The sequence below is a fragment of the Sipha flava genome, unplaced genomic scaffold, assembly GCF_003268045.1.
Source record: "Sipha flava isolate LNK unplaced genomic scaffold, YSA_version1 121_pilon_pilon, whole genome shotgun sequence".
Lineage (NCBI taxonomy): Eukaryota > Metazoa > Arthropoda > Insecta > Hemiptera > Aphididae > Sipha > Sipha flava.
In genome coordinates this window covers 1,698,267-1,726,258 of record NW_020271747.1, presented here as the reverse complement: position 1 = coordinate 1,726,258, position 27,992 = coordinate 1,698,267, and the positions used below count along the sequence as shown (strand labels likewise).

The 27,992-nt window shown below is 31.3% G+C and overlaps 5 protein-coding genes across 9 annotated transcripts; 2 read left to right on the top strand and 3 right to left on the bottom strand.

The window, feature by feature from the left end:
* Positions 1 to 3,240: 3,240 nt before the first annotated feature.
* LOC112694015 (venom serine carboxypeptidase-like) lies at positions 3,241 to 7,205 on the bottom strand. The gene is made up of 2 exons (XM_025569335.1): positions 6,287 to 7,205; positions 3,241 to 5,104 (listed from the first exon to the last, which is right to left on the bottom strand). The coding sequence occupies exons 1-2, from the start codon at positions 7,020 to 7,022 to the stop codon at positions 4,452 to 4,454; spliced, it is 1,389 nt and encodes a 462-aa protein (XP_025425120.1). The 5' UTR covers positions 7,023 to 7,205; the 3' UTR covers positions 3,241 to 4,451.
* Positions 7,206 to 12,825: 5,620 nt separating this feature from the next.
* LOC112693968 lies at positions 12,826 to 15,392 on the top strand. The gene is made up of 5 exons (XM_025569264.1): positions 12,826 to 13,867; positions 13,938 to 14,192; positions 14,267 to 14,383; positions 14,447 to 14,756; positions 14,821 to 15,392. The coding sequence occupies exons 1-5, from the start codon at positions 13,694 to 13,696 to the stop codon at positions 15,057 to 15,059; spliced, it is 1,095 nt and encodes a 364-aa protein (XP_025425049.1). The 5' UTR covers positions 12,826 to 13,693; the 3' UTR covers positions 15,060 to 15,392.
* A 1,357-nt stretch (positions 15,393 to 16,749) lies between these two features.
* Positions 16,750 to 20,178, bottom strand: LOC112693960 (transformer-2 protein homolog beta). 4 transcript variants are annotated; one of them, XR_003149526.1, is made up of 8 exons: positions 19,910 to 20,178; positions 19,329 to 19,604; positions 19,116 to 19,244; positions 18,877 to 19,049; positions 18,693 to 18,815; positions 18,484 to 18,611; positions 17,971 to 18,306; positions 16,750 to 17,154 (listed from the first exon to the last, which is right to left on the bottom strand). XR_003149526.1 is itself a non-coding variant. In XM_025569250.1 (7 exons), exons 1-7 carry the CDS (start codon positions 19,922 to 19,924, stop codon positions 16,872 to 16,874), a joined length of 861 nt encoding a protein of 286 aa, XP_025425035.1. In that variant the 5' UTR covers positions 19,925 to 20,178; the 3' UTR covers positions 16,750 to 16,871. The 4 variants fall into 4 exon arrangements, 2 of the variants coding, with proteins under 2 accessions (XP_025425035.1, XP_025425034.1); XR_003149527.1 differs by having other exon boundaries at positions 16,750 to 16,888; XM_025569250.1 differs by lacking the exon at positions 17,971 to 18,306 and having other exon boundaries at positions 16,750 to 16,888.
* A 193-nt stretch (positions 20,179 to 20,371) lies between these two features.
* On the top strand, positions 20,372 to 22,269 carry LOC112693959 (26S proteasome non-ATPase regulatory subunit 11). The gene is made up of 2 exons (XM_025569248.1): positions 20,372 to 21,604; positions 21,962 to 22,269. The coding sequence occupies exons 1-2, from the start codon at positions 20,466 to 20,468 to the stop codon at positions 22,197 to 22,199; spliced, it is 1,377 nt and encodes a 458-aa protein (XP_025425033.1). The 5' UTR covers positions 20,372 to 20,465; the 3' UTR covers positions 22,200 to 22,269.
* Positions 22,270 to 22,755: 486 nt separating this feature from the next.
* LOC112693992 lies at positions 22,756 to 26,944 on the bottom strand. Of its 2 annotated transcripts, XM_025569287.1 has the most exons (14): positions 26,814 to 26,943; positions 26,425 to 26,532; positions 26,247 to 26,349; positions 25,721 to 25,864; positions 25,459 to 25,593; positions 25,241 to 25,372; positions 25,075 to 25,177; positions 24,421 to 24,558; positions 24,239 to 24,356; positions 23,876 to 24,014; positions 23,646 to 23,802; positions 23,325 to 23,532; positions 23,084 to 23,259; positions 22,756 to 23,007 (listed from the first exon to the last, which is right to left on the bottom strand). In XM_025569287.1, coding segments are annotated over exons 1-14 (1,833 nt in total). In that variant the 5' UTR covers positions 26,816 to 26,943; the 3' UTR covers positions 22,756 to 22,837. The 2 variants fall into 2 exon arrangements, with proteins under 2 accessions (XP_025425072.1, XP_025425073.1); XM_025569288.1 differs by lacking the exon at positions 22,756 to 23,007 and having other exon boundaries at positions 23,110 to 23,259; positions 23,321 to 23,532; positions 26,814 to 26,944.
* Between the last annotated feature and the right edge of the window lie 1,048 nt (positions 26,945 to 27,992).

Genomic DNA, 27,992 nt, shown 5'->3' with positions numbered 1-27,992 from the left:
GTTTCTCATTTATGTATATTTATTTGTAATCTTATTGTCCACGTTTGTACACCAATCTGATTTTCCACAATTGGTTCAAGTGGATTCGATTTAAAAATTCACAAAATGGATTACAATGTAAGTATTAATTATAATATAATATTATACAGGTTACAATATTAGGTACTGATTATATTTAAATAGGTAAGGAATGTAATTATTTCGTCATACAAATTTTAAGTCTATTTTTGAAATATTAAAATATTTATTGTATGTAAAACTTGTTGAAAGTACAATATATGTATTTGTAAATCGGGACTTATATATAATATCCATTAGTATATTTGTATAAAATGTTTGAAATTTTTTCATTATTAACAAACATTTTTGTAAGCTTTTAACTATAGATATGATATAAATTTATTAAAAAGGTAATTTCTTCAGTCCATTATATTTTTTTCATTATTGCTAGATAAATTATGTCTTTAATATATTACAATCTTTAAAGTGTATAACTTTTATTATAATTAAATATTTTTTAAGGACTATAGTTGTGTAGTTTTCCTTTCGTAGCTTTTGAAAACATGTTACAGTTACTTTATTACTTAGCCACTTTGTTCGTGGCAAATTATAACATTCATCCTTTATCATATTTTGTTGTGCATGATAATTTCAATATTGAATTTTAGTTCATTGATATTTCAAATTTTTCATTTTTTTTAAAAAAGTTATAGGTTCTATTCATAAGATATAATAGTAACCAAGTACCAAGTTTATTTTTTTCATGATAACACGTCCATTTGGCAGATGGAATCTATCTTAATAATATTTCTGTAATATCCATTATTTTGTTCTTGGTATCTTTTCAATAATACAATTATTTTATTTACACTGGTAATAATGATTATGCTAATTATACAATTTATTATTTAGAATATTGATGAAGAATACATTGAAAACTTACGTCTGGCTGCTCTTAAGTCTATTAAGAGAAAATTCAATGTACAAAGTAATACATTGAAAAGTATATCTGGAGAAATTTGTCAGAGAAAATTCGCCACTTCTTCATCGGGCCCTGCTCTTTCCTTGGTTTGGCACGTTTTAATATATTTGTTACTTCTTCTTTCATTATATCGAATCCTTCATATATTTTGATGTTACTTTGTTATACGAATATTGTAATTTTAATAAAAGTTCAAAACTATTATATAATATAATACGAGTAAATTGTACATGCTTTCTTATAGATGTAATTCTGTATGTAAACAATATTCTTATATTTTATTGAATATTTATGAATTTATGTCTACCCAGTTCTTAAATAATGTTAAAAATATTATCCTTATCTATTTTGATGATGATTACAAAAGTTCGTAATCACAAATCATGACCATTGATAACAGCCATTCTTATAACCATTGATAAAACCACATGTATTATGTCACGAACTTACAACACGAATAAAATGTAAAATGAAATTATCCGACCAATTTTTGCTTGATTGTTTTGATCTACATTCGCGTGCTACGTAATCTACTCACCCTTTTAGTAAGCACAAAAATAGGATATTTTGTAAAATGGTTTTTATGAGACATCATGAAAATTAATAATGGTGTCCTAACCTAACTTTTGTGTTGGAATTCGATATAATACAGATAAATTCGATCAACCGTCACTCTCTGTTATCCGTCATGGCTATTGTTAATGAACTTCGATCTTGCGACTTGACGCTGTGTGATTTTTTCTTATAGGAACACTAAGTCACGAGTTTACCAAAATAAAGATCGAAATAGCTTGGAACTTAAGCAAGAAATTCGTCGAAATGTCTTCAACGAACTTGATGGGGCAATGTGTGATAGTAAATGATTGTATGGGAAGAATAATCGCCTGTAGGGCTAGTAGGGAGGGTTATATGCCTGATATTGTTTTTCACTGTTAAACTTTAACTTCTCCTCATATTTTTTATGTTTTTTTTAAAAGAAATATATGTAATTTATAGGAGATTTAAGCCATAGGTTCTTTTTGAGACATTCTATAGTATACACACGACGCGTTTTTACATATATAACTGTACAAGACTTATATCATTGATTAAGCATACCTAGATAGTCCACGCAATGATAAATGAAAACGCTAAAATAACTCAATTGAAGCTAGAATAGTAGTAGCTATGGATTGCTGATAACAGAATGCGAGAATGTGGACCCGAGATAATTAACATCATCACGAATGAAAAATATCTCAGCGCTTGGTGGCTACGACGCTCGAGTTCTGCAGGAACATGAAAAGACTACCCCAAACCAAGCAAGCCCGGAGAGACCAGAAGCTGAACTAGATGTTTAGTCACTGCCTTGATCCCGGCAGATTATATGGTTTTATAATGATTATATGGTATTTTATTGTAAATGGTAGGTAATTACCTATATTGTACAACGGATGGGTTTCGTAAAATAATTATATGTGCCGCGAAACGGAGCTGACGAAGTAGCCCATGTTATCTTATTGTAGTTCGCAAGTGATTTTATTAGTTGTGTAAGTTCGATTGTAGACGACCATAAACGATGAAAGCACTTCGTATTAAGAAAACGTTGCCCCAAAATGAGCTTACGTGTGTACAAGACGACAAGCGCAATAGTTACGTGATGAAAATTTAAGCTATTGTTTTTACTTATGGTTTTACTATAGTTATAACTTGTTTTATATAAAATATTAATATAATATTTAACTATTATATTTTATGTACTGTAAATTTTCAATACTCTAATTTTGGTTCAATTGTAAATAATAGTAATAGATCGGTCGTAAACGAAACGATAACGCGGCGGTGGCACAACTGGTCGGGTAGCAGGCAGAAAGGGGGGAAGGATCAGCCATCAGTGGTGGCAGCGTATCGGATGGGAAGGACCAGTTAGGCAGTTGGGCATTATTATGATATCATAATATATACACCATTTATACAAAAGGTGTATATTTATTGTATTTATTTAATAAATTATTTATTTATTTGTATGATTATTCAACGATCTTATTTTTTTTACTGTAATCCGGTATCGACGGGTAATACAGCTAATAAACTCTTACACGTCGAACAATTTGCTAACTCTCGTGGTTTATTGATTAATTCAAACACTACAATGAAGAAATATACAATATAACCCACTTAACTCCATTAATTCGAATATAACATTATTTATTTGATTTTCTAAAAGTATTAAATGTAAAACGACTTCTAAATTTAAAATGCAATATAAAAAAAATGTTTGCAACTATAAACATATTAAAATAAGCAAAAAAAAAAAATCTTTACAAATAAAAATATATTCATATTCACTTTCTCACAATTAAAGAATTATACCTATTATACATAGTTGTTAGTCATTAGTTCCATGTTATTATAGTCTTAAAACACGTATATGTAATACACGTAAGAGGTACCTTACAATTACATAATCTATAAATATATGATGTATACACTACACATTTTAAGCGCTAGTTGTATATTTCTCTCAAATATTATACGTCTGCATATGAAGCATAAAAACGATCGAAATAAGAGTTCCGTGGAAATAATGAAAATTTTTTAATCGATATAAGCATTCACGAAATACACACATTTCGTTATTGGCACATAATGTATACGTGACATATAACGTTTTTGTAACGTAATTAAGTATTCGTTGAAGTCCAAAAGCGCATTATTGTAATTAGGTGTATTACAGTATATGCATTTTGGACGACCCGCAAAACGTGCATTTTGATGACTCGACTGCCACACGAGATAAAGGTATGTTTTCTCATATAAAGTGGATTATTACAGCAATGTGTTTTTCTTTCGACTTGATAGTTGCACGACTTTGTAGATTAATAATTCAATTAAGGAACCATTGATGGATATCTATTTCACAAAAATGATCAATACATTGAAAGGGTAACAGGAACCATCAACGTCCGCTGAGGATGCAACACTCGTACAAGAAGAAGAAAACAAAAAGGAAGAATATCTCCATTGATAACCTCGACCTTAGATCGTACAAACTGGACAGGGTTATCACCTAGAACATGCATAGTCGGTGAGTGATGCACATAAGTTGATTGCTTTGGACACATACATCATAAAAAGTGCGGAATGAGGGGCGAATGTCGCACCAATTTTAAACAAGTTACCATACACCCGCAGCAGTGACATCGGGACCGATTGCTCAGCGAATGTAAATAGCTCCATACCACTTTGTCTAATGTACATGACCTAAGATCCACCGACTCATTGGTTTTGGTGCGGTTAAAAAAAAGAATTATCGTGTTAACCTGTTCAGAATTCTATGTTAACCCCGAAAATTCGGGAAAACTGCAGTTAATGCTGCTAGGTGATGGGGAAAAGGAAAGTATAGGTCTCGGATACGAATGCAGTGCTGCGGTAACTGAAAATCGAACGGTTCGATGATACGCGTGGCAATCGGGCGGGTAAAAATACGCTATTTAAACGGTTTTCCAGACGTGAACCGGGTGATGAGATCAAACGCCCACGCCGGTTGATCGTACGGCACCATGTGACCGGCGTTGCGGATCAGCACCACGGTAAGCGGGCCGTGCGCGGTCGCGAAGCCGGCCACATTGGTGACGTTCTCGCGACCGTCCGGCACGGGCACGCGCCAAATGGTACGCGTCGCGTTCCGGAACTGCTCGGCGCCCGACCATTGGAGCGACCGGGCCACGTTCACGGTGCCGCGGTACGGCACGATCACGTCCAGTTGGCCGGAGTACAACAGCACACGGTACTGGCCGGCGTCCAGTAACGTGGCCAGCCACGGGCTTACCGACCGCGGTATATCGTACTTGAGCCGCTCGTACACCATGTCCACCATCGACCACGACCGTTTGCCCACGTGCAACGCGGCCCGCGTCGCATTCTCCTGCACGAACCTATCCCAGTTGCCGCCCTCAAATGGTATCGGGTTTTCGTTCCACACCACATTGTAGATGTTCCGCATGCCGGTCAGCTCGCTGAACAGTGACGGTACGGTGATCATCATCTCGGCCATCGCGTAGTACGCCGCCTTGAAGTCACCGTTGGCGATCCGTTCGCGGACCAGCCGCTCTTGTTCCTCAAAGTGTCGTTTTCCGTTTTCTGCAACAACAAAAATATAATCGTACTATAGTTTTGTTTAACATGTTTTTATCTTAACAGTTATTTTCACACTCACACACGCAATATATAACCTATGGGAGGTGTTTAATTTTTAAATTAATAAATTGGATGATCTGAACATATTGAACATATTGTACATTTTAATAGATTATTCAGTTTTTTAATTTTAATTGTTATTTTTAATTTAATATAATGTGTATTGAGATTTGAAATTATTAACTAAAGTAATTACTTATAGTAATTATATATACATATAAATATAGTTTTGATCATTTTTTAAAGGATTAATTTTCTACTTAATTAAAATTAATATTTAATAAAAAATCTGTCGCCTCACTATTTTGGATTGGTATTTCTCTATTGATACATAGATGAATCAATCCATTTAATCGATTTTCCCTTTAAAAATTCTTCAAAAATAGTTCAAAATGTTTCAATGTTGAAAAGCTTCAATCTATACTGACAATGTAATTGTAACGGGCAACGTAACACAAATTTTCAAATATTGGTATAGTCATCACAACAAATTATTGCTTCGATAAGTGCAAGGGAGTATATTTGCGACTATTTATCTTTGTTTTCAAAGTAAAACTTCTTTCATTAAAATATTGTCACATGAACTTATAACAATTGGCAACTATTTCAATATGAAATATCCAATAGTAATTTTCATCTGAAGTTGACACATAATTAATAATCTATAATGTTGAAGTTTTATCAGCCTTGGAATTTTGATTTCTACATTATTTAAATTATATTTTAGAAATCAGTTAACTCCACATGTAGAGATAAGATTTTTTAACCTAGTGTTGAAGTTTACCCTATTGACATCTTTGCTATGACAATCCGAACAACTTTACTCAAGTAGTTAAATTAATATTTATAATATAAACGTAACTTTGAGTAGGATTTTTGCTTATAAGTTAATTAATACGAGTAATTTGTAGTACCTAAATCGTACCCTAAAATGCGGAGTGTTAAGTTTTAAAAACCCATGTTGATAAACAGTATAATTCATATTAGCAGAAAAAAGGGAAGGTTTGAAAAATAATTTTATCTTCGTCGAAAATATAAATCGTAAGCTGCGGTATGCTACAAATCAGTATGGCTAAACGTTATACAGCTAGTTACGGAATAAATGTTGGAAAGTTGAGATATTACCGTCGATGAGTCCGTGTTGGAACAGGAACTCGCTGTAGACCATTTGGTTGGCAGGGTCGATGAGCCCGTTGCCGATGGCCAGCCCCTTAAAGTTGATCTTGACGTCCGCGCCAGGGTTGTTGGTGTGTATGGCGTACGACACGGCGGGTACGTACTTGCCGGCGTACGACTCGCCGGCCACGTAGAACTCGTTGCCACGGTACTCGGGGAATAGCGTGAAGAACTGGACGAGTGCAGTGTACAGATTGAGGCCGACGGCCATCTGGTTCACGCTATAGCCGGCATCGTGGTTGGTGAAGCTGTATCCCGCACCAACCGGATTGTCCACATACAGCACCGAGTGCGTGGCCGTCCACGCGTGCCGTCGCGGCTCGAGGCCGTGGCTCTCGTTCACCGAGAACGGGCCATGCTCGTTGAACACAGAGTACAGGGTGGGCGCGCCGGGGCCACCCTGCAGCCACAGCAGGACGGGCGCGTCGGTGCGTCGGTTCGCGGCTGGGAAGAACCAGAAGAACAGATTGGAACCGTGCTGATCGTCCACGGTCAGGTAACCGGCGCAGCTGCTGACCGCGGTGGCGTTGGCCAGACGCACATCGCACGCGGTCCGCGCCTCGTCCACGCGACCGTCGCGTATCATGGGCGTCAGGTACAGGGCCCCGTCGTCGGCGCCGGCCGCCAGGCAACAGGATGCCGCGGCCGCGGTCACCAACGCGGCGGCGGTGGCTGCTGGTCGCATGTCGGTGTAACGTTAAATGTCGCGGGCGAGTGTGCGACCGCGGCTGCGGATATCTGCGACGGGTGGCCGCGGCGGTGACGGGCTACGACGACCACGGCGTACGGACGGCTATTAACGCGACCACCACCGCGTCCCGTCATCGCGTTCGCGTTCGAACGTATTTACGTAGGTTAGTGTTGCGTGTCATGTACGTGCGCGTCAGTGCGCTCGTGTACGTTGCCTGTGTGCGTGCTCTATTGTTCGTGTTTGCGCGCGCGTGCGCGTGCAAAAGGGTCGTCGTTACGCACGCACTGATCACCGGGACCCGACGTGACGAACGTCGTAAACCGAGTCGCCCGTGATGGCGACGAATTTTTTTTTCTCTACATTTCCTATTCCTCACCAATACGTCTGGAATTTACATGTTCAACAGTCGCCGCTCGTCGGACCCACTTCAGGACCGGGTCGTTTGAATCCATTAACAACTCCATACGAGTCGATAATTGCGAAATACCCTATATAAGAGAACCCACGTTCCGTTTTGAAAAAAAAAACATGATTAAATTTCAAAATATTTGTTGAAATCCCAGATCTATAAAACAAATATACGTATACATAATACATTCCAGTAGATGTATACTTATAATTATTACATAATGTATGGGTCAAATAGAAAAATTTAAACATTCATATGTATGGCTGACGAAATGAGTATTTTTTTTCATTGAGCATTAGCTTCATAATGCTATTCCCTAATTGATTTTTATGAAAATCCACTTTTTTGTTAATAATCTAGTTGTCAAACAACTCCACTTATTAACCGCTGTAGTGAGTCTAATAGACGAATTTTTTATGTGAAACATCTTATGTGGCGGGTAAGACCCATTTTTGGCTTAAGGGGCAAAGTGTCACTTCACACTAGGCACGGCAAATATACACATATGTTACGGGCAATGTAGATATTTGAGGCATTATATTGGTACATTGACCGGTCATTATATAGAATGACTCATATTTTTTGGGCAATTTGAAAATTTTCAAGAATTTTCTATATTGTTCGAGCATTTTAATAGAATAGATAATTTATCAAGGGAAATATGAACTTAAAAAATATTGCCATATTTTGTGATTACTAAATTAATACTAAATTATTAATTAGAACAAAATTACCAATATAACTGCCTGACTGATTTATCAAGGTATAATAAAGATGACAATTCTTTTGATAAAAATCCTCATCTTTTTTAATCTCTATCAACTATAAAGGTAATAAAGATATTGAATTCATTAGATTATTTTCAAATTTTAGGTAAGATCTTATATACCTATTTTAATCAGTCAGTAAATTACGTTGATATTATATTTTATACATTTATGGTATTTCGTTGTGTACTCGTACAGTCACATATTTAGTATCATCGAGTGTAGTGCGTTTACTAATACTATCAGTGTTTTAGTTTAATTTGTATTGCTGTTTAATATAAATTTAAATTTAATTTATTAAATATGGAAAATTTAATGAATTATTAATGAAAAAAAATGAAAATAAAAATATGGTGATTTGATTGTACATATAAAGCAATTAAAAAATCAAACGGAAAAATTTAAATCAAATGATTATAGACTTTTAAAAAAATATGACGTGATTGAAGTATCTCAAAAAGAAAAATTAATTGTTCCTGTAACTCAGCCATATTCAACCTTTTTTTTATTTGAGCCACATATAATATTTTATAATATATTGTGGCCCGCAAGTCAAAATGAACGGATCGGAAATTAAAAGAAAAAACTAAGTACAAATTTATACATTTTGTATAAAATTTGAAATTTTTTTATGAAAAAATTAAATAAAATATTTACTTTTATTTTAGAGCAGCGGTTCTCAAACTTTTTTTTCGCGTACCACATGTGTATATTATCAGTCACGTACCATTAATTATTAAAAATAGAATCATACAAACTTCACATAGTTAAATATATTTATTTTAAATAAAAAGGCAGTAAAATACTAAAATAAAATTATTATTTATATATTACTACAAATTTATTAGTGTTTTTAATTAATATATGAGTTAAATATTGAATTTTTAATATCAGTTCTACCACTATGCGGCCTTTCGCGTACCACCATGTAGTCTTTTGCGTACCATTAGTGGTACGCGTACCACAGTTTGAGAACCACTGTTTTAGAGTGAATTTTGATATTAAGATAGTTTTTTCACTATTTTGGATATATCTGATTAGGATAGAATGGCCATTTCTGGTGTAAATTTCTATAATAATTATGTTTTGTTATCTTTACATAAAACAACATAAAATATTGCCAGTAAGATTAAGGTCATTGTATATAATGCCAGAGCCAAGTGTGGTAATTTTTACATTGACCGGCTGTATTGGATATTCTATAAATTGCCTGGACATTTTTAAATTATCCGATTTTCTACATTGTCCGTTACATACCTATACATAATTAATTTAATATATAATTTGTAGATAAAGAATAATTTTTCCGAAAACAAAATCTAAGTATACTGTTTTTATTTATATAATATTTTTGATTTTACCGTATTTATTTCCATTCATAAATCATCATTTCATGCATATTTTCTACACGAAATAGTTTCAATGTTTCCCATCTCCCAGTCGTCGTCCCACGACGGCTCAATTTTTTTATTGTATGTATTAGTATATACGTGCAAAAGTGTAAAGTTATGATATTTTGTAAATGTAACGTAATTTTTGTAAATCTGGGCCCTTCAAATTACGAGGCCTTCAGACTGGATCCTGTGAGCCCAAGCCTTAAGACGGCTCTACATGTGACCACTGATCGTACGGCCCGTGGATTACTTTTGAAGAGACTTTGTATCGTTTAAGTCAATCAGGCGTTGCGTAGAGCTACGGTTGTTGTTGTAATTAACCGGTGTTTGGGATCAAACGGAAAGGTCATAACAATAACCGATGTAAATAAAACAAGACGTGTCGATCACGTATCTGTTGCGCCCTGTACATAAGCGACATCGCTCTTGATGTGGCCCTGGGTGTGTTCAATTAATTTCGCAACCAATTGAGCTCACCCGATATATGTATTGTTAGTGATTAATTGACCGGATACTTGTAATCAAACCACGTAGAGTCCCTTGTACGTATCTCAAATTTCACGTGGTGCAAAATAGACAACGCGCAAATTAAATTTAGAATTTTGACACTGCGCATTAAGATATCTTAATATAATATATAATATATCTTAATATCTTTTACATATGTAGAAGTTTTTATGTGGTTTATAAAAATATTCTGTCCGTCATCTTTAACACTGTGGTTCTGTATTATTTTTCATATACAATATTGTATTTATCGGTACATATGTTGCAGGTGACTTACATACGATATTCGTTTATCTGTTTGCTACACTATAAATGTATGTAAACACATGAAGTTCTACCATTTAAACGGGCCATTTCTATATAAAAAGACCTTTTAAATAATTATTGCTCGATTGTTCGTGACAAAATAATTCAGCGGTCCTTGTTCTTATAAAACTCCACTTCTGCCAATAGGTGAAAAATAATTAAAAACATGTTTAATATACAATTATGAATATGGTTATTTCTTATTACACATTATATGTATCTCATTTTTTTGGTTTAAATAACATAAACGAGGCAATAACAAAATTCAAAGTATTCAATTTATATTTTAAGAAATATTCTGTCAGTTATATGAAAAATTTTTCTTTCTTGCTTTTGCTTCAGAAAAATTATCGATTAAATTTTCAAAGTTATCTTTTGAGCTATTTCTTATTCGATTGAAAATGATTTCAGGCGATTTCAATGATCTTGTATAAGAATAAAGTAATCGACAGTGGCCAATAAGGTTTCCAAAACTAGAAGTTAAACCGCTTTAAATATATAAGCAGAGAGCGTTTTCTTTTTATTTCTTTTCCGAAATGATTACTAAATTAATTATATGCAGGTCTTTAATTCTAAAAAAAAATATAATTTTTCCATTTTTGGGTATTAAAACGTTATACAATTTTAACGTTTAACATTATTGTACTTTGAAACGTTATACAGTTTTAATGTTTAACGTTATAGTACGTTAAAATGTTATTTGATTTTTTTCTGTTTAAGGTTATTACATTTTTAAACGTTATATTAATTTTTAATTTTTCGTTAAACGTTATCTATATTATATATAAAAGACAAAAAAAAGTTTGTATGTCCTTTATGCATTCCTAAACCGTTCATCCGATTGTGATGAAATTCGGTACAGAGGCAGATTAGACCTAGGGGAAGATTTAAGCTACATTTTGTCGCGAAAAAAGGTAAATAAGAGATATAACGCGGGGATGTTCTCAAACAGAGGTATTGAGGTATTTATTATTATTTTTGATTATAAATGGTTAATAATAATGTTTTTTTTATTTATAGGTAATAAAAAATAAAATATGTTTATAAATGGTTGCTATAGTATAATTATATAACATAAAAAAACCATGGATAAAATTAAACATTACGCCGATATCGAGTAGTGAATTGTTTATATAAAAAAAATAAAATAATTAACATAATTGTAAAACCATAAGATCCTTCGGTTCAGAATTTAAAATATTTTTATAATGAATTTGTTTTTCTTGAGAACACTTCATAATTTTCACGTCATAATTTTCTAAATAAATCATAAACCATACATTTTCTATCGATAAGAAAATCGGACTTCATTTATTATAGTCTAAAAGGATCTAATTTTACTTACGGAAAACAAATATTACATATTTCGTAATACAGTGTATACACAAATAAAATTTACTTATATACTTATTTTAATGTAACTACTTATTATACAATAATTCAATTTTAAGAACGTAAGACACTGACACATATATACCTACATGTTAAAAAGTAAAAATACGACTGTAATGATATGCGCCTAAGCATTCATATAATTTTTAAAATTAAATGTATAGTTAAATAATTATAATATTCGATTGTCATTAAATATAATAATAATTCATAAGTATTAAAGATAAGGTATTACCACACACACGCACACACACACACACAACATCATATATAAGGAATATAGTTTTTTAGTTAGGGCAGACGAGTTCTTGTTGTCCTTTTGTATAGACGGTCAAAAGCGAGTGTAAAATACTACACAGATCGTCTATGCAGAAAGATATAATTAGTTATAAAACGTTCTGTAAAAATTTAAAATACGTGTATTAATGTGTGTAGTAAGAAGTTTAAATAAAATTATTAAACGTGAGTAAAAGAAAAAGTTATTAATATTTTAAAATACAAAATGGTTACCTTATCTCATTCCTCAAAGTTAACCACGGTTTTCAACAGGCAGGTCATACAATCATCGGAGAGGTAATATTATTTATAATATAATAAGTAATTATTTAAAAAAACATATAAATACTTCACTCATAAAATTCACAAATAAATACTTTAATTTTTATATCATTACACGACTACATATAGTTAATTATACTAAGTACATTAAGTAAAAAAATTGTAGTCGGTATTTTTCATATTATTTACTCCCCCTTGATTTTTATCTTTGGGACGGCCTTGGTAACCATAACTGTAATGTAAATACAAATTCATACTGTACCTTGTGCTAATATTATATTTTATTCTTAATCTATTTAACTTTTTGATTTATTTATAGATTGTTCAAACAACCCAACAGGTATTTTATTTAAATTAATTAATTATATACACAAAAAAAACCACTCTTTGAATAAAAAAAAAAAAAAAAACTGTAATGCATTATAGGTTGCAATATATAGTCGTAAAACAGCGGTAATGATGAAAATCTGCTCTAAAAAGCATTAAAAATGCATATTTTGCACCTAATTAAAAAAAATGAATACCCTCAATACAGTAGTAGGGGTCTCGCAAATCGCGTGCCGCACAGGGCCTCGTGGTGCCTGACATCGCCATTGGTGAAGAAGTCTTAACACATAACCACGAAAGGAAAGGTAATGGTACATTTAAGCAACAACAGTTGATAAATTCATTAAAGAGAAAACGTGAAGAACTCTTTCACAGAGCAACCATCTAAAATTAAACGGGAATCAATTCGGCTCAAAATACCTTTTTCAAACGGGAACCATTTCGGTAGGTATCAGCCGAGTTAACAGCTAATCTTATCCTGGCTACGCCATTGATATAAAAATAAAAATATTACGTAATTTGATGTAAATTATAAAATTGACTAATTAGTATATAAGTGTACCTCACGAGAGAGGGGGGAGTATCGCCCCAATTACATCTTTACCCATAAGGATGCTCCTGGGTTGTGGGCTATTCGAAAGACAACACAAATATACAATGGTAGGTATTACATTTTTGGCGGGTGTCTTAGGCTTCCGTTTACCGTGTGATAAGAATACTAGGCGATAACAGATCAGTGATAGCACTTTGAATGATATTCTAAATTGCATTATCGTATTGGCTAACGATCTGGTGATAGCGATCGGCTCATCGCTCCTAGCCACAATGATTTTCGCATAACTTGGTGTTCGTTGTGGATCAAAAACAACGATCAGCGGTGGCGGTCAACCGAATTGTAGTCGATCTCACGTTAATGTCCTTTTCCCTCGTTTTGATTACTTAATTCGCTTAAATCATCCCGTATACATATTACACTCCTGCCGCCGGTACAACGAATCAACCCCTATGTTCAAGTTACACTATTTAAGATTGAGATCTCGGTACATGCTCTTCTGTTTCCTCACCGTGTTTTCGTTTAGTATTTTGTTCGTGATGTTTCAAAACAGTCTTAGCAGACCGGCCATCGAGACTCTAGTCACCGAGACGCACAAGCAGATCAATAACTTCAAAAATTTCAAAGTAAGCAAATAGCGATGCACTCTTCAGGGATTACATCTCCTTTCGTACTTACGTATGATAACATTTTCAGGATAATTTAAAGGTCGCTGAACAAAAAGAACTTGTGGTTAACAGAGATTATTTGTTTTCTTTGGGATTTGTTAAGAAACCCTTGATTTACCCAAACACGTCCTGGAAGAATACGAGTTTACCTGTTGTTGTTACTTATGTTCTGGATGATGAACACAGCCAAGCCATCGGACTAGTCATGTGTGTTGCAAAGTACTTACCAGACCATGGAATATTAGTGTACAATTTAGGAATATCTGGATATAAATTACTTCTGGTAATATTTCGTTCATTAATTAACTGTTTTTATTATTTTGTTTGTTATTTATTGATAAGAAAATCAATGTACAGGTGCAAACATTTTGCAAAAATGATACCCATTGTACAATTATTGATTTTGATTTATCAAAATTTCCTTCTCATGTAAGTCACGAACATATCAAAGCATATCGACCACTTGTATTGCAGGTAAAGCAATTTAATTTTTAATACAAATCAAAATTCCATGTCAAATTTTTTTTAATTGTTTAGGATGCGTTGAATCGAGCCGGTGCTGTGATGTTTCTCGATCCAAACGTTCGAATTATATCACCAAACATTTCGAAACTGTTCTCAATTTACAGCAATAAATCAATAGTTGGTTGGGAAACCAGAATAGCAACAACAACTCTTACCCATCCAAAAATGTTTGACTATTTTCGTACTCCTGCTGATAATTTTTTCTTTTTGCCTCTGGTCTTGGTTGATAAATTAATTGTGTATAACACCTTGGACTTGCATCAAGATATTATGCTGCCATGGATTCAATGTGCTTTAATTAGTGAATGTATATCTCCTATTGGTATGTGTACATAGAACAATTGTGTGATAGAAACAGTATTAAATTATTTTATTAAATTTTTCAGGGGCTCAGACTAAAGGTTGTAGATACAACAAAAAACCGCAATACAGATATTCTAGTTGTCATGGGTACGATGTTTCAGCATTTAACATTGTATTGGGTATTCATTATCAATTTGATAGTACCCCTTATGTTATCAAAGAGAATTCAAATGATTATTTTACAAAAGTTACTACAAGGGAAGCAGAACTATTTCTACAAAATTTAATTTTGAATAGAACAGATACACCTTTAGTAACGTAATTGAGTACACTTTGTGTTCTATTGACTGGTAACAATGACCAACATTTTTACTCATTTAATATAGTGCTAATTATTGTTGGGTGTTAAAATGTGCTCCGTTAAGTATTTATAACAATCAAATATTCATTCACATTATAGAAAAATTATAAAAGAGCTCTTTAATGTATCCAATGCATTTATATTACTTTGAATGGAAAATTTTATTGATGACTGGGTTACAAATCTATATTTTATATACATAATAAAAACTAAATATTGTTAATTAACCATAATTTTTGTAGATATATGTCATGCATGTGAGAATATATCAATATTTAGAATTTTCATGTTTCATATGAAGCAAGCTATACATTTTAGTTTTTTTCTTTTCTTTCCATTATGTATTATGTATTAAATTTTCATTTAAAGTGTATCCATTGGAACACATTATAATTACAAATGACATGTGCCCAAGTTGTAAAATTTTATTTTAATCAAAATAAGACAATTGTTCAAGTTTTTGAAATTGTTATAAGTTTTTAAAATTATATCCAGATAATTGGTAACTAAAATTTATTATATTGCATAAGTTGTTAATCATATTATTTTTTGTTATTATTATTATAGTTCACAGACATACTGTGTATTAATGGTGTTAAGTTCCTTCAGTCAGATGTAATATATTAATTTTTTCCTAACAGATAACACAAAATGTCTTCTAAAATATGTATAGTTGAATTGTTTTCTGCAGATTAGTCATTTTTTTTATTATAAGACAATAAAATAATACATATTTTTGTTAGTCAAATTGTATTTGTTTAATTATTATTGTTTACATTCCTTTTGTTTAAGATTTTAATAAAACACAGTGGTTTAGATAATATAGATATATTAGATAATATTGGTGAAATGTACTTCATTTCAAATGAATACCATCCAAATAAGGTACTATATATACCTAGTGAAACTAGTAATAATGGTATTATTTTAGGTAAAAAACTATAAATTAAGATTAAAAACACAATACATACATTAGATAAGTACATTAATTAATAATAATTTGTAATGAAAAATGTTATTTAATAATTTCTGAAATACTAAATACTATTTAAATTGACAAGTCAGTACTTTTTTCATACATAACAATGTAATTGATGGAACATATAAGTGCTAACTCATAGTACTATTAATTAGAAGAAAAACATCAATTTCATTTAATTATAGAACAAAAGTCAAAATGACAGATGTTTCATTTTTGACATACATTAAATATATATAATAATTAAGTATTAATTATTAATAATTTAGTATTTAGTCAGATTAGTTATTGCAAGTGTATTTTAGTATATTATGTAAATTAACATTGATAAAATATTATAATTATATTACATTTACTAATAATTAAAAATAAATAATGTGAACATTATATGATGCAGTGAATTTCTAAATAATAAAAACGGAAATATAACATATAGGAAAAAGGATTTAGTGAATAAAATTAAAGATAGAAACAAAACATTATTTAGAGTACGAAATTTGTTTTATTATTTATTCTTAAATATGTTTGCTTATTACATTAATAGTTAATGCAAACAAATATATTTTAGCATCAGACAGTTTAAATTAAAAAAAATATTTACAAGTATTACATTTACCAAAAACAAATTGGGTAGGAGTAATTGGGGTGTACCTAAAAAAAAAAGTGAAAAACTAAAATTGCAACACTAAATTTATTAACGTCAATATTTTTGACCAAACATCCAATTTTTGTTTCTTCAGACTTGACAAAAGCTTCAAATTACAATGTTACCCCTAGTCTTCAAAGAAAATGTCTTAAACTCTTTCCGCACCTTAGCAGAACAAATTAAAATACAAATACATAATAATAATTAGTAAAGAAAAACAACAGTACTATAAATGAAGTTGTCAAATGAACAGTGCTATTTGTTTTGTTACAAAGTTGTTGATTTAAATTTAAGTTTATATCAATTTATTTATAAAAAAAAAAAAAAAAAAAAAAGGAAAAAATTTGGGCAATAAAAATTAGGTACATTCATTTCTTCACAAAACATCCCCGCGTTGATGATATTCCAGCTCATTTATATTTTATTACGACCTGTGTTCATAATAACAGAAAAAAAATTAAGAGATTTATTATTAATTATGTCAACTATAAATGCATATATATATATATTCATATATTCAATTTATGTACCCAAATTATTGAACAATATATTTTTCTAATACGGCTAATTTATTATTTTTATACGGTAATTTTATAATTTATATTATAAAATACAATACATTAAGTTGTTATTATTAATACACATTCAATTTTTTATTTAATTTACAAATAATTGATACACACACGTTTTTTTATATATATATATATATACCAAAGGATTTTAATATTTTTTCAAATTCAGTTATATTTTAAGTGATGTTTAATTTGTTAAATTCATTATATAATACAATGTGCAAAGTATGCCATAAGACAACTTAAATAATACAAATTGTCTGTCTTGGACATACTTTTGTTGTTAATTTTAGCTTCTATAAATTAATGGAACCATTATAGTCTTCAGGAAACCAAAGGGTAACACAACGATCTTATTAAATTATCATAAATCGTAGTTGATGCCAAAGATAATCACATACCTAAATCCGACCATTCCCTACTGTTAACAAAAAACTTGGACAAAAAGTATAAGTGTTGATTAAAAAATTGATAGACCACGCCATTAATTTAAAAAGTAGAAATTTTAGGACTGAATAGAAATAATCAAACCTACTACAGAATATCTGAAAATTGATCTAGGAAATGTCTATAAAAATTGTCTTCATGCATTTATCCCAATTTAATATCTTTAAGTTATTGTAAGCCAGCGGGACGTAATTTTAAGAGGAAATTTACACCATTCTATAAATTTACCTCTGTAATTAGTGGTGATAAACTGTTAATTTTCTTGACAAACTTCAAGATCTTCATCAGTGTCTACCAATTTTCTACCCTTAGGTCATATTGAGAGCGGGTCTTCGTGTGTTCTACTTTTGTAAATTGAAGAATCTTCTTTAAATATAATTTTTTTTTTTAAATTTTTAAAAAAAGTTCTAGGGTTATAGAAGTTCAAGAAGTCTTCAAGTCAATTTATATATAAATATCTTGACAGTTTGAAATATTCTGTTTTCTTCGAATATGTTCTTCAGGAAATGAATAAAAAATTGAATATGTGAGAAATCTTGATTAAATACTTTGAAAGCTGAAAAACTGTATTAAGTAATTGATTATTTTTTATTTTTATATTCTTTATAAGACAAAAAACCCGAGAAAAAAACCGAAGAAAAATAATGGGACAACAAGTTAATAAGCTTTTAAAAAAAACACGGGATTGCCGGATAGGGTACTAAGGTCGAACATCTGGCTTTAAGTTTCCTAGTGACTTACGTGGAGAATAAGAACGCGAGCGTGATCTCTCATAGCGTGATCTATTTTTGTAGTATGAAGGTGATCTACGTTCTCTGTAGTGTCCTCCTCGACCGCCACCACCTCTGTATCCACCGTCATAGTAATCACTTAAATAAAAATAAAATAGGTACTTAGAACAAATTATAAAATTCTAGTACGGTTAAAACTAAACAAATAAAAATACTTACTCATAATCACGGTCTCTGTCATATCTATCATAACGTTCACCGCGGTCATATCGATCACCACGATCATATCTGTTATCGTATCTATCATAACCTCTTCTTCTAGATGACCTTTCTTCTCTCATTCTAAAAAAATTAAACTCCTTATAAGTATTAAAATATGACATAATATTTAAATTATAATTACGTTGGTCTGCCCATATAAATGCCAGGTGTTGGTGTATGAGGACGTTGAGTAATTGAAAAGTCTACTCGAATGCGTCGTCCATCAATTTCCATTCCTGAACACTCTTCTTTAGCTACTTTTGCATCCTCATGTTTTTTGAAATAAGCAAAACCAAAACCACGAGATCTTCCACTCTGAATTAAATTAATACATATCAATTGAAGTACTTGAATATTTAAATCACCGCTTTATTTGCTTACCTTAGCATCAATTATGATGAGAATTTTATCAATTGATCCATATTTAGCAAATATATCGTAGAGTTGATGTTCAGTTGTATACACACTAAGACCAAATATGCCTAAACATTTGTTCGGTTTGGGATTTTCCTAAAATTAAATGAGTCAATTTAAGTTATAATATAAAAATAATAAAGTAAGATATAATGTGATGTAAGTTAACAATATATTTACATGTCTGCTGCGCCTTGAACCAGAACCTCGAGAATGGCTACGATAACTACGTCTGCGATCACCAGAATATGAACGGGACCTAGAACGCGATCTGGAGTAAGAATGTCTTGAACGGCTCTTGTACTTGCTACCATTGCGACTAGGAGGACGAGACAATGATCTGGAGCGGGTTTTTGAATGAGTAGGTGATCGGCTACGAGACTTTGGATCACTGGGCGATCTGCTACGGCTACCACTCGGTGTGATCGACCGAGATTTTGAATTGCCATTGCGATCCTAGAACATAGATAAATGTGTTGTAGCAATGCGATCGTGAAAGATTTTTAAAACGAACGGCGCCATTGCAGCGATTCCGAAAACAATGACAAACATAACCTCAATGTTTTTTTTATAACCGCAAGAAATACTGAAAAGCTTAATACGAATTAAATGGACATACGAAATATATCACAGTTCACGCGCTCAGATCAAAGCCGATTTCGGATCAAGTGGACATGACGACGCCAACGCGCGTTTTCGGCGCGATGGCGGCAATGTACACAACAAAGGTGGCGGCGGCGGCGGCGGCAATTAACACTTACCTCGATGTCGCTCATTTTGACGGGTGATTCACGTGTCTGCTACTACGAGCTTGCCGTTTATACGTGAATCGAAAAGATAGAATAGCGAAAACAAAACGAGTAAATCGTCTGCTGACACGACAAAAAATCAATAAGCCCGAAAATGTACGGCGTAAGGGACGAAATAATTTTAGTGGCAGGAAAGGTACGGCCGCTGAGAGTGAAAAATAAGCATTAACGGGGGGAACAGTTGCCGCGAGAGACGCAGACGCTGAAAACTAATAAACAAAGTCAGGGAGCTGGTCGGGGTACTCTACCACTACACCGCTAGCCTATGCTGTTGAGCGTCATCTTGCAGTGCTTCCAACTCACACGGCCCGACCGTCTGGTGTTTTCCGATTAACATTTTTTTCTCGACATTTTCGCAAACCGCATGCAAAAGCGATTTCCATCGGAGACACGATCATCAGAAACTGTTTTTACGCGAGTTTCTAGCTGAAAAAATGTCGGTCGCCTTTGACCGACCACCGTGGGTTCAGCACGTTGGTCACACTTATCGTTTTGTAAATCGCTTGTCATGCTCTTCGCCTTGTCAGTTTCTTCCGTCTTGGTTTTTATAGGTATTTGTCTCATAACAACATTGTGCTCCAATATTCCTTCAGTCAACGTATACGCATCAACTGTTACCCTCATAAGTAAATCGCAGACTGTGCACACACCGATCAAAATGGCAGGGGCCACGATGTTCGCGCATCTCAACAAGCCGTCAGACTTTGCGATGAAAAAACTCGAGACGGAACACGACAGGATACTTGAACGTGAAGCTTTGATTCTGTCGCAGGGAGAACTTTTAAAGAAAGAAGGTAAGGCCAAAGAATTGGCTGCCCTAATTAAAGAAACCCGACCTTTTTTGACGGAGATCAGCAAGGCTAAGGCGGCCAAACTAGTGCGGTCACTGGTCGATCTGTTTCTTGACCTCGAAGCTGGCATCGGAATAGAACTTCAACTGTGCAAGGAATGCATAGAATGGGCCAAAGAAGAAAGACGTACGTTTCTCAGGCAGTCCTTGGAGTCCCGTTTGATGGCCCTCTATTTTGACTCTGGTATGTTCAAAGAAGCTTTGCAACATGGTGCTGTACTTCTGAAAGAACTGAAGAAATTGGATGACAAGAATTTACTGGTCGACGTTTTGTTATTAGAGAGCAAAGCTTATCATGCTTTAAATAATTTATCCAAGGCCAGAGCTTCTTTGACTTCTGCTAGGACAACAGCAAACTCAATTTATTGTCCACCTAAAATGCAAGCTTCTCTTGACTTGCAATCAGGAATCTTACATGCAGCTGATGAGCAAGATTTCAAAACTGCCTATTCTTATTTCTATGAAGCTTTTGAAGGCTTTGATAGTGTGGACAGCACTTCTAAGGCACTAAAGGCATTAAAGTACATGCTTCTGTCTAAAATAATGTTGAACAATGCAGAAGATGTTCAACAGATAGTAAGTGGCAAATTAGCTTTAAAATATACTGGTCGGGATGTAGAAGCAATGAAGAGTATAGCTAAGGCTAGTCATAAAAGATCTTTAGCTGATTTCCAATCTGGATTAAATGAATATAAAAAGGAATTGGAAGAGGATCCAATTGTCAGAGCTCATTTAGATACCCTTTATGGAAATATGTTGGAACAAAATTTATGTAGAATCATTGAACCATATTCAAGGTAAATTGCACTTCTTTGTTTTAAACTTATGTTTTTATTATTTCGTATTATTTTAAAAGTCTTCTAATTATTATTATTATTTCATAAAATTGTATCATCATAAATACTTTTAATTTATGTATTTTATTACTGAAATAATTTTTTTTTTTTTTTAAATGAATGGTTTCATTACTCTATATTTATATAAGAATATTTACTATTTAGTAATTTTTACTTTATTATTCTTTACTTAAGTATAATAATGTTATTAACAACAACGTACTAAGAGATCTAATCCTAGATTACATGTTTGTTATAAATTTAAACATTCTTAGAATTATAATTGACTTGAAATAATTATTTACACTTTCTTTTCAGAGTACAAGTTGAATATGTTGCTAAGTCAATCAATTTACCAATGGAGAATGTTGAAAGAAAACTTTCGCAAATGATATTAGACAAAAAATTCCATGGAATCTTAGACCAGGGCGAAGGAATTCTTATAGTATTTGAAGAAGCTGAAATTGATGAAACCTATGAATTAGTTTTAGATAATATAACTAACATGGGCAAAGTTGTAGATACATTGTATCAGACTGCTAAAAAACTAACATAAAAGGTGAAAAAAGGTGTTATTAATATCTATACAAAATTTAAATAATTATTAATAAAAATTTATATGCTAAGTACCTATTGTGTTTTCAGTTATTAAAATGAAATAAATCAATTATAAAAATCATAGTGTCTATTTTCTTTTAGATAATTAGATTTTATGGATTAATAGAATCAGTTCTTAATTATCTAAACTGATGTATGGGCTTCATTTTTTACAACTTGTATTTTATTACTTACCTTATATTTTCTTTGTAAATAGATTATGTATATTGATGCATTGATTAATAATTACTTATTATTAATTTTATTTGTTTTCATTAATTATAAAATATCAATGTATGTCTTGTATTTTGTTCAACATTAATAAATCATTTGTTTTTTTGTAAAAAAATTTACATATCTTGTGGAGTTAGAGAAATGTTTCTGTCAGATCTTCAACTATAGATATTTAAATTATTGAATAAAACGCATAAGAATATTAAAAACAGTTTATTAATTATTATTAATATTATTAAGTATTTTGAATGAACATTGTTATTCAATAAGAAAAAATAATTATTTTCAATTTTTGGTAACAGATTACAATGACAGTGGTGATTCTATAAGCCAATTATAGTTTCTTCACTTAAATACATTTAATCATTTATTTAATGCTTTACATTTCATTTGAAACAAATTATCGTTTTCTCTTTTTAATTTTTGTTTTGCTCTGTTTTTCTCTTTCTTAATTTTCATCCTTTTTGCAATTCTTTCTTTCTCAATTTTTTCCTGGGTTTCCAAAACAGTTTTAAACTTAGTAACTTGATCATCTAAAAAACAAATATATATGTTTATATCTTTTTCACTATTAACAATTATTTAACAAAATTAAAATTTATAACACACGTATTGTTTGGACATTCAGTACTACTGGATTTGGCCTGAACATGCATGGTGCTACTTTAAAATGTTCATGAATGGGGCAAATCATTTGTGAATCGACAGGGTTCCAAACTAACGAATCTGACACTTCAGTCTGTTGTAAGACATAATACATATTTAATAAATTGAAACCGCCATATCTAAAATAAAAACAGTTTTATACATGTTGTAAATGAAAACATAATTAACTAGAATGTTTACAAACGTAGATAACTGGTAAACTTCAACTTGAAATGGTTTTTTTGGATTGTGCAATAAAACATATTCCCCTGTATCTAATTTTGATAATTTATCAAGTGTTATGTACAATCTTTGCAAACGCATTTTTTTAACCCTCTCTAAATTTTCACTGCAGTTTTCAATATTTAAACATTTTTTTACCATCATAATATCCATGTTGTATTGCACGGAAACTGAAATATAAATTAAAAACTGTTAATCAAGCACAAACAAAAATATAATACTTTCAATAAATGATAATTTTCAATCGCATTGAAATTTAATACAATTTTAATACATTTCTTACATAATGTTATTTTGGTTTTGGGATTTCTAAAGTATGTGTCTAGCCAATATTCAATGAGTTGTTCTTCACATAGTTTTTCAAACCCAAATTCAGGTTGATATTCAACTTTTGGCATAAGCACACTTTCAGGTTGTTCATGATTCGATTTCTTAAAACTCTAATAGATAAAAATATTTACTAATTATTAGTTTACAATACATATGTTCCCATTACAATACAATATTATTTACTCGAATATGAGGTTTATTTCTTATAAGTATGTTAAACGATTTTTTTAAAATACCATTTATTTCATTTACATTCAAATTCCATTTATCATAGTTATATATAGAACCATTCTGTTCTTCACCATTTTCATCTTCAAGAACGCTGAAAAATATAAAATATTTGTTAAATATTTGAATTGTTCAATCAAAGAGCATGAAATTATTATTATAAATACATATAGCATACAAAAACTGAACAATTTTAAATGTAAAATATGATACGCATAATCCTATGACTTTTATTGTCCAGTATCTAAACAGCATTGAATAATATTTTATAATATTTTATAGCTTAATAAAATAATAAATTGTTAAAATACATCTTACAGTTCTCTGAATTTTCTTTTCAATTCTTTTCTAAGATAATATAAACTTTTATCTTGTTGGGAGAAATGCCCTGTAGACAATGCTCCACCAATATGAACTGTTTTAAGATTATCGATATCTATACAAAATATATGATGTAATTAATTACTTTTAGTTTTCATAACAGCGGTACAAATAATTACCGGTATTTATATTAACAGGAATAAGCCATACACTATTAGGTTTTTCTAAACTCATTATATGCTTAAGACTACTTAAACACATACTAATTTCACAACTATGTTCTTTCATTAGTTCGTGACATAGTTCATCTTTTATAACTGAAAACAAAAACAAGTTAAATTGTAATAAAAAAATTGGAATTCGGTATGAAAATTGAATAAACGTGAAATTTTTTATTTAGTTAAGCAAACAGTACTGTTGATACTTAACAACATGTTAATTTTATGAAGAAACAATCTTTAGGGAATATTGTTTATGGTTATTAAAGAAGCAAAAATAGAGTAAGGGATGCCATTTAATCAAAATTTCCATACTGAGTATTGTAAAAAAAATCGTGTTTAAATATATTGATATCCCTTGGAGATATTAAGGGTGATACAGGATTTATGGTACATACTATATAAAGAACTTAAAAATATGGAGAGCGAAAAAAAAATTATATCGATGAGAAAATACTTTAAATTCTGAGTGAAGTTAGTAATTCTAGTAAGATAATTTATTATTATTTACAACTTCAAGCATATATACATTTTGGAAAAGTATTGAAAAATTCTAATCTCTGTTAAAATATAGAACAAGTAATTTCAATTTCAGATTCAATTTTAATTACTTACATTGTGATTTTTGAGGTGGAATGTACACATGGTCTTTAAAAGATATTTTTGATTCAACATCTGTGATATCAATTTTAGGGAGTTGAATGGAGCAAACCATATTCTAAAATAAATTTAAATTTATTTATTTACTGAGATTTATTGATAAACAATAATAAATTTTTACCGATTTTTTTACTCTTAAGCAATGTACCATTTCTACTTTATACTCCATTTCACATTCTTCTCGATTATAGTCAATTTTCATTTTAGATGTATATTTACCATTATAATGTGATTTTATATAACAATTCGAAAACTAAAACATTAAATAAGACACAATTTGAATAGTTTGCATAGGTAGGTAATAAATATTTCAAATCAAACATATACAAGAATGTTTACGTTATAAGCAGATTTAATATATTCTTCAACATGGGGTATGACAGTGAGACGTCGGTTTTTTAAATTTTCTTCCCAAATAGAAGAAAGCCATTGGTCAAAAAGTTCCCGTTCTTGATCAATAAGTTCTTTGTGCATCTAACATTTCCAAAAAAAGTAAATGTTAATTGATTAAAATTAAAATATCCATCTAGCTTCCATTTAAAATGTTTGTAATAACAAATATTAAAGTATATCACAAAATATTTTATTATAATTTACTGACCATAAGTAATTTAGCAAGTGGAGCTTTAGGATTTTTTTGATGTAATACTAATTTCTCCATCAATGGAAAATTCAATACCGAATAATATGGTGGCATATAAGTTCCATACAAAAACTGATTGGTGAATTGAAATATTTCATTTTTCTGAAATAATTATTACAACAATTTATAAACTGATTAAAAGTAATAAATTCAAATTAAATACAGTAACAGAAGTAAAAAATTAAAATGGTCATATGAATAAGTTAAAATACACCACATGCAAAATATTTGCCACTATATTTATAGTCATTTTAACTTTCACTTAAATTAATGAGTTGGTCAAATTTAACTAATCAAGTTGAAAATGGTAGAGCATCCCATGAAGTTTTAACATAAAATCTATAAATAACAATACAAATTTGTAGCATTTATAGATTTTATATAAAACAATCATTTTCAAGTACATTAAAAAAGAAATATTTAAAACTAGTTTAATTTATTTTAGATCAATTTTTAATAAAACAATAACACTATTGATACATACTTTTGATTTCTGTTTGACTGGCATTTTTGATTGTTCTTGGATTTGTTGAAAATAAAAAGAATTTTGCCACAAATATTTAGGATCATCTAATGGTTTCATAGAACTAAAAACATACACCAAAATAGATACCAATAAAATTACAGATTTATAATTATTGATGTTTAATATAAAATATTACTCATTGATAAGAGTAGAGTTGAAATTTGTTGAAGCTGAGTTTTGTTGAACTTGTTGGATAGCATGAGATGTTTGAGGATTTTGAATCAAATTGTTTGAAAATGATGACCTGAAAAACAATGCCAATAGAATTAAATTTATTATTTTTTTTTAACGTAAATTTTTTAATACAAACTATAGATTATATACATGATTTTTGATTAAATTTATAGTTATGATTATTTGTAGATTATTTAGAAACTAGAATTATGGTGAGTAGGATTTCTGAATTATAGCAATTATAAAATTAAATCTATTAAATGGATGTTTCCAAACATTTAGTACATGAACAAATAAATCGCACCAATAACAAAAATACAGTAAATCTAAAAGTATACAAAACGTACTTACATGATTAATGTATTAGATAAACATTTGAAATATTAAAAAACACATATTGTACACTACATAATTTTAACTCGTCCGTTAATGGCACATTGAATATCTTTTATTTAACTGTGCGAATCATGTTATCACTTATTAGTGATAATAATAAATAATTAGTATTATGATATCAACACTAAGCTGAATAATCATGAAATTATATTTCAATGTATATATATATTAAATAATATAATATATATTATTATTCGTATAATTATATATATTATATTTCATTTATTTTGCAATGAGAATTTTACGAAAAACGATGATAAAAAATAATAACTAAGAAGACAAATTGACTCATTGAAAATAATGCATAGTAAAAATATACGATATACTACAAGGAATTGGTTTAGAGTGTACATTTAATTTTTTTGGAAGACGAACTATTAGGGAAATTACATAGAAATATGACACGTGATTCCCGGGTTTTGGCTTGCGCCTACGTACACCCGGTCCGCATGTTAGCGCTAGGCGCTATTCGCGGGCCGAGGCCGTGCGGGAGCGACGCCGGCAAGCCGGACGATCGGTCCCGGGTCGTCTATGGACCACCAGCACCGGCCGAAGCCGTACCTTTTCGAGGCCGGAGAGACCGAGATCTCTTTGGGTCCGACCTCCCACTAGGTACAGTGGTTTGGCTTTCCACTATCGTCGCGCCGGTCCCACTGCCACCACGTTGCAGCCGAGTTAGGCTCCTCAACCTTGAGGGGCACTGTTTCCCGTACGGCGAGCCGGACGGGCGTACAGTGGGGCTCCCCTCTCCCGTGGCACCGATGAGGTTTTAAGTTGATATCGGTTGATCAACTCGGTCCCCATATACAGGGCACCTCTCACTATTTTGGCTTCCCGGGCCGGCTAGTGATGGGCCTTATAGAAATATGACAGTAATAGAAAATAATACCTAGTTATAAAGATTATGGTAATTTAAACAAGCATAATAGTAACAATAATAATAATTAAAATATACCTAAACACGGCAATTACAATTATTTGGGGAGGCTGAAGCTTAAACATTTACAACAATTTATAAAAATTTACGAACATTGGTTGTAGTACAGTGAATGTCAAAAGAACACGTTCAACAACAGATAAAGAGTAGTCAACGGTCAACGGAACGTGAGGTTCACCTCAGCCAGGATCGAGATA

What these genes read in the sequence shown, in the direction of transcription:
- LOC112694015 (XM_025569335.1), bottom strand. Translation starts at nt 7,022, where the DNA reads ATGCGACCAGCAGCCACCGCCGCCGCGTTGGTGACCGCGGCCGCGGCA. An exon ending in CCAACACGGACTCATCGACG is followed by an intron (nt 5,105 to 6,286) that starts GTAATATCTCAA and finishes TTGTTGTTGCAG; the next exon opens with AAAACGGAAAACGACACTTT.
- LOC112693968 (XM_025569264.1), top strand. Translation starts at nt 13,694, where the DNA reads ATGTTCAAGTTACACTATTTAAGATTGAGATCTCGGTACATGCTCTTC. An exon ending in ATAACTTCAAAAATTTCAAA is followed by an intron (nt 13,868 to 13,937) that starts GTAAGCAAATAG and finishes TAACATTTTCAG; the next exon opens with GATAATTTAAAGGTCGCTGA. An exon ending in ATCGACCACTTGTATTGCAG is followed by an intron (nt 14,384 to 14,446) that starts GTAAAGCAATTT and finishes TTAATTGTTTAG; the next exon opens with GATGCGTTGAATCGAGCCGG.
- LOC112693960 (XM_025569250.1), bottom strand. An exon ending in GTTCAAGGCGCAGCAGACAT is followed by an intron (nt 19,245 to 19,328) that starts GTAAATATATTG and finishes ATTTAATTTTAG; the next exon opens with GAAAATCCCAAACCGAACAA. An exon ending in TCATCATAATTGATGCTAAG is followed by an intron (nt 19,050 to 19,115) that starts GTAAGCAAATAA and finishes AATTTAATTCAG; the next exon opens with AGTGGAAGATCTCGTGGTTT.
- LOC112693959 (XM_025569248.1), top strand. Translation starts at nt 20,466, where the DNA reads ATGCTCTTCGCCTTGTCAGTTTCTTCCGTCTTGGTTTTTATAGGTATT. An exon ending in ATCATTGAACCATATTCAAG is followed by an intron (nt 21,605 to 21,961) that starts GTAAATTGCACT and finishes CTTTCTTTTCAG; the next exon opens with AGTACAAGTTGAATATGTTG.
- LOC112693992 (XM_025569287.1), bottom strand. An exon ending in TCCTGTTAATATAAATACCG is followed by an intron (nt 24,357 to 24,420) that starts GTAATTATTTGT and finishes TATTTTGTATAG; the next exon opens with ATATCGATAATCTTAAAACA. An exon ending in GAAGTTTACCAGTTATCTAC is followed by an intron (nt 23,260 to 23,324) that starts GTTTGTAAACAT and finishes TTTTTATTTTAG; the next exon opens with ATATGGCGGTTTCAATTTAT.